Source organism: Chrysochloris asiatica, unplaced genomic scaffold (assembly GCF_000296735.1).
Source record: "Chrysochloris asiatica unplaced genomic scaffold, ChrAsi1.0 scaffold00002, whole genome shotgun sequence".
NCBI lineage: Eukaryota > Metazoa > Chordata > Mammalia > Afrosoricida > Chrysochloridae > Chrysochloris > Chrysochloris asiatica.
The window spans coordinates 44,978,820-44,982,340 of NW_006408520.1; the positions used below are offsets into that span (position 1 = coordinate 44,978,820).

At 37.5% G+C, this 3,521-nt stretch overlaps 1 protein-coding gene across 1 annotated transcript in view; it reads right to left on the minus strand.

Moving 5' to 3' along the window:
• Positions 1 to 687: 687 nt before the first annotated feature.
• Positions 688 to 3,521, minus strand: part of PTGFR (prostaglandin F receptor (FP)) — a 68,343-nt gene continuing 65,509 nt past the window's right edge. The window contains exon 2 of the mRNA XM_006831015.1: positions 688 to 1,054. Within this exon, the coding sequence (XP_006831078.1) occupies positions 752 to 1,054 (303 nt within the window). The 3' untranslated portion in view covers positions 688 to 751. The remainder of the gene's footprint in view (positions 1,055 to 3,521) is intronic.

The following is a 3,521-nucleotide window of genomic DNA, read 5'->3' on the forward strand; positions in this document are numbered from 1 at the left end:
TTGTGTTTTGAGGCACTATTGAGTGTGTTTAAACTACCAACATTTCAAATAAGTAGTCAAGTGCTTCACGATTTGCGAAACCCAGGAACTCCCAAATAACAATTTACCTACATAATAACAAATGCAGGCTCTTATATTTGTCTAATTTAATGAGGATGGATCTTTCTAAGTAGGTTTGCAAGGTTAAGCCAGTGAATCCCATGTAATGTGACCATTAGGGATAGAAAAGACCAGGTTAAAAATTTAAGACTAGATAAAAAATTGTGTCTGATCTATAATGAACAACTGCAAAGCAGTGACCCCAAATTGACCTTCACACTGTATAGGTAGCATTAAGATATACTCTGGCAAACAGACTAAATAAATGCTTTAGGCCTCAGATTCACTCATCCCAAAAGTACAGGTAACTTCATAAATAACAGTAAAACTCAAAATGTTTTCCAATTTAATTCTTATGGCATAATACCATCTTTACAGCAAGTTAATACAAAGCAAATAGAAATGTGCAATTATCCAGTTAATTTAACAAAACGTAACAGTCAAGTCTGGCAAATGTGGCCCAAACTACATGCAGAGGTCTAAATTTTCCAGTTAGGCTATGAATGAAAGACTAAAAGAAGTTCATGGAAAAATTAAACTAAAAGATGATGGATTTTTTTTCCATGAACTTTTTGAAGTTTATTGTATATGTATCTAATTAATTGAAATGTTGCCAATACTTCTCTTAATTTTGTCATCGACATGACTTAAATCATTGTCCTATTAGACTTGGTGCTTGTGCATTTACTTTCTCTGCAAGCGGTGACTCAGAAATAGCAGCAACCTTTAAGGAATTTTTAATGGAGCTAAGCTCCCAAATAGGTAAGTTAATGATCTGAACTCCACAACAGCGCCTGGCAAACTTATAGACGTTCTTAAGTACAGCCTTCCGCAGAAGAATGTATACCCAAGGATCTAAGATTTGATTCCAGGTTGCCATTCGGAGAGCAAAAAGTATCACTTCACAGGTCTCCAGAGAATGATTTCCATTTATTCCAATGTTGGCCATTGTCACCTGGAAAACAAATGAAACAGGCAAATCATTGATACAGACAAGTTTTTGATCATATAGTTGGGTTTTAATATTGAGGTGACATGTACACAGCATAGAATTAACCATTTTAAAATAAACAAATCAGTGATATTAAGTACATTTGCAGTGTTACACAATCACCATTTCTATCTAGAGTCCTGGTGTCACTGTAGGATATAAGTTCAAGGTCACCAGCTTCTCCAGGGTGAGGAAAAGATGAGCCTGTCTGCACCTGTAAAGATTTACCGTCAAGAAACCCCATATAAAATGGCTATGAGTTAGAATTGGCATGATGTCAATAGCTTTTTTTTTTTTTTTTTAGCTTACTAAGTTAACTACATATGATATTCATCTCACTTTCCACAAAATGATGTTCTTTTGCAAAACACCAATTAAAAAATGTTCGTGCAGTTGAAACACTGATACATACATTTGAATCCTTTGAATTCAAACTGAATTCATAACTATATAAATTGTACCTTCTAGTGTTGTTGTTAGGTGCTGTTGAGTCAGTATCAACCCCTAGTAACCCTATGTACAACATAGCAAAACACTTCCTGGTCTTGAACCATCCTCACAACTGGTGTTAAGCTTAAGCTCATTGTTCCTGCCACTGTGCCAATTTTTCTCATTAGGGGTTTTCCACTTTTTCACTTAACCTCTAGTTTACCAAGAATGATGTCCTTCTTTCTTCAGAGACTGACTGGTCCCTTCCGATAATACACCCAAAGTATGAGAGACGAAGTCTTGCCAATCTGGCTTCTAAGGAGCATTCTGGCTGTACTTTGTTCTTCTGGCATTTTCCAACACCTTAACACAAAGCCATCAGTTCTTCTGTTTTCTTCCTTATTCACTGACCTAACTTTCTCATGTGTATGAGACTATGGGAAACACCAGGATTTGGGTCAGGCATGCCTTAGTTCTCAAACTGACATCTTTTCTCTTCAGCACTCTAGAGGGGTCTTGTGCAACAGATTTGCCTAGTGCAATATAGTTAAGTCAAATATAAACAAATAGAATGACCCAAGGAAAGACAAAAACTAATGCCAGTAACAGCTCTTCTCTGACTTCTGGGAACGGTAAATTCACAGTCAACTGATGTTTGTATATCTCAATTTAAAAACAAAATTCAAGTATAATTACAATATAAATAAACTAACAGAGTTCAAAATTAATTTAAAGCATCTTATATTAATTTGCATATCATATCTGACATTGTTTCAAATATTACTTTTCAGAATTTTCTGCTTAGTAATTACTGATACTAATGCCTTAGTGAGAGAGTGACCTAGGATGGCAGATAGGGTAAGTGTGCAATAAGGAGCTCTGTCACCAACAACATAGAATACTGGACCAAGCAGGCTCAGTGAATGGTGCTAGAACTCTGAACCACATATAAAGGAATATTTAGAAGACTGGAAGGCTTACAGGTAGGGGAATTTGTAGTTGAATCAAGAAATCCATTCCTTTCTAATTCAAAATGCTCAGCTATTCCCAGAGCCACCATCTTAGGAGAGACCAGGTGGGGTAAGGATCAGAGCAGCCATGAACACCAACAGAACAGCAGATATACAAGTGTGGACATTTTTTTTTTGGTATCTGTTCATTGGTCTCTTGCTGTCTGCACACCTTCATTCTGGTGACTAGAGGGGATGTGTTAGTAAATGGACACCACACCCCCACCCCTGGAGGGTTCTACTATGCATGTGCACAAATCTCAAAATTTAAAATGACAGTTTCCACTTAAAACCAAACGGCCACCACTCATCTGTCAGTTTGTCGTACTGAGGTGGCTTATGAGTTGCTGTGATTCTGAAAGCTATGCCACCAGTATTTTAAATACCACCCATGGTGATGGTGGACAGGTTTCAGATGAGTTTCCAGACAAAGACAGACTAGGAAGAAAGAGTGATAAACTACTTCCAAATATTTAGTCACTGAAAACTTTATGAATAGCAGAGAAACACTGTCAGATATATGAGCCAGAAAATGAGCCCCTCAGGTGGGAAAGCACTCAAAATGCTACTGGGAAAGAGCTGCCTCCTCAAAGTACAGTTTACCGTGATAACACAAATGGAGCAAAGCTCGAGGGAGAAAAGCCTGCAGGACCTTCATTTGCTGAAGGAGCTCAGCTCAGAATGAAGAGAAACAGCTGTAAACATCCACTGAAAATCAGAACATGATATGTACTAAGTATGAATCTGGGAAAATTGGAAGTTGTGAAAGATGAAATGGAATGCATAAACATCGATATCTTTGGCATTAGTGAGCTGAAATGAACTGGTATTGGCCATTTTGAATCTCACAACCACATGGTTTACTATGCCGGGAATGACATATTGAAGAGAAATGGTGTTGCATTCACTGTAAAAAGAACATATCCAGATCAGTCATGAGGTACAACACTGTCTGTATAGGATTATATCCCCTCACCTACAGGGCACCCCAG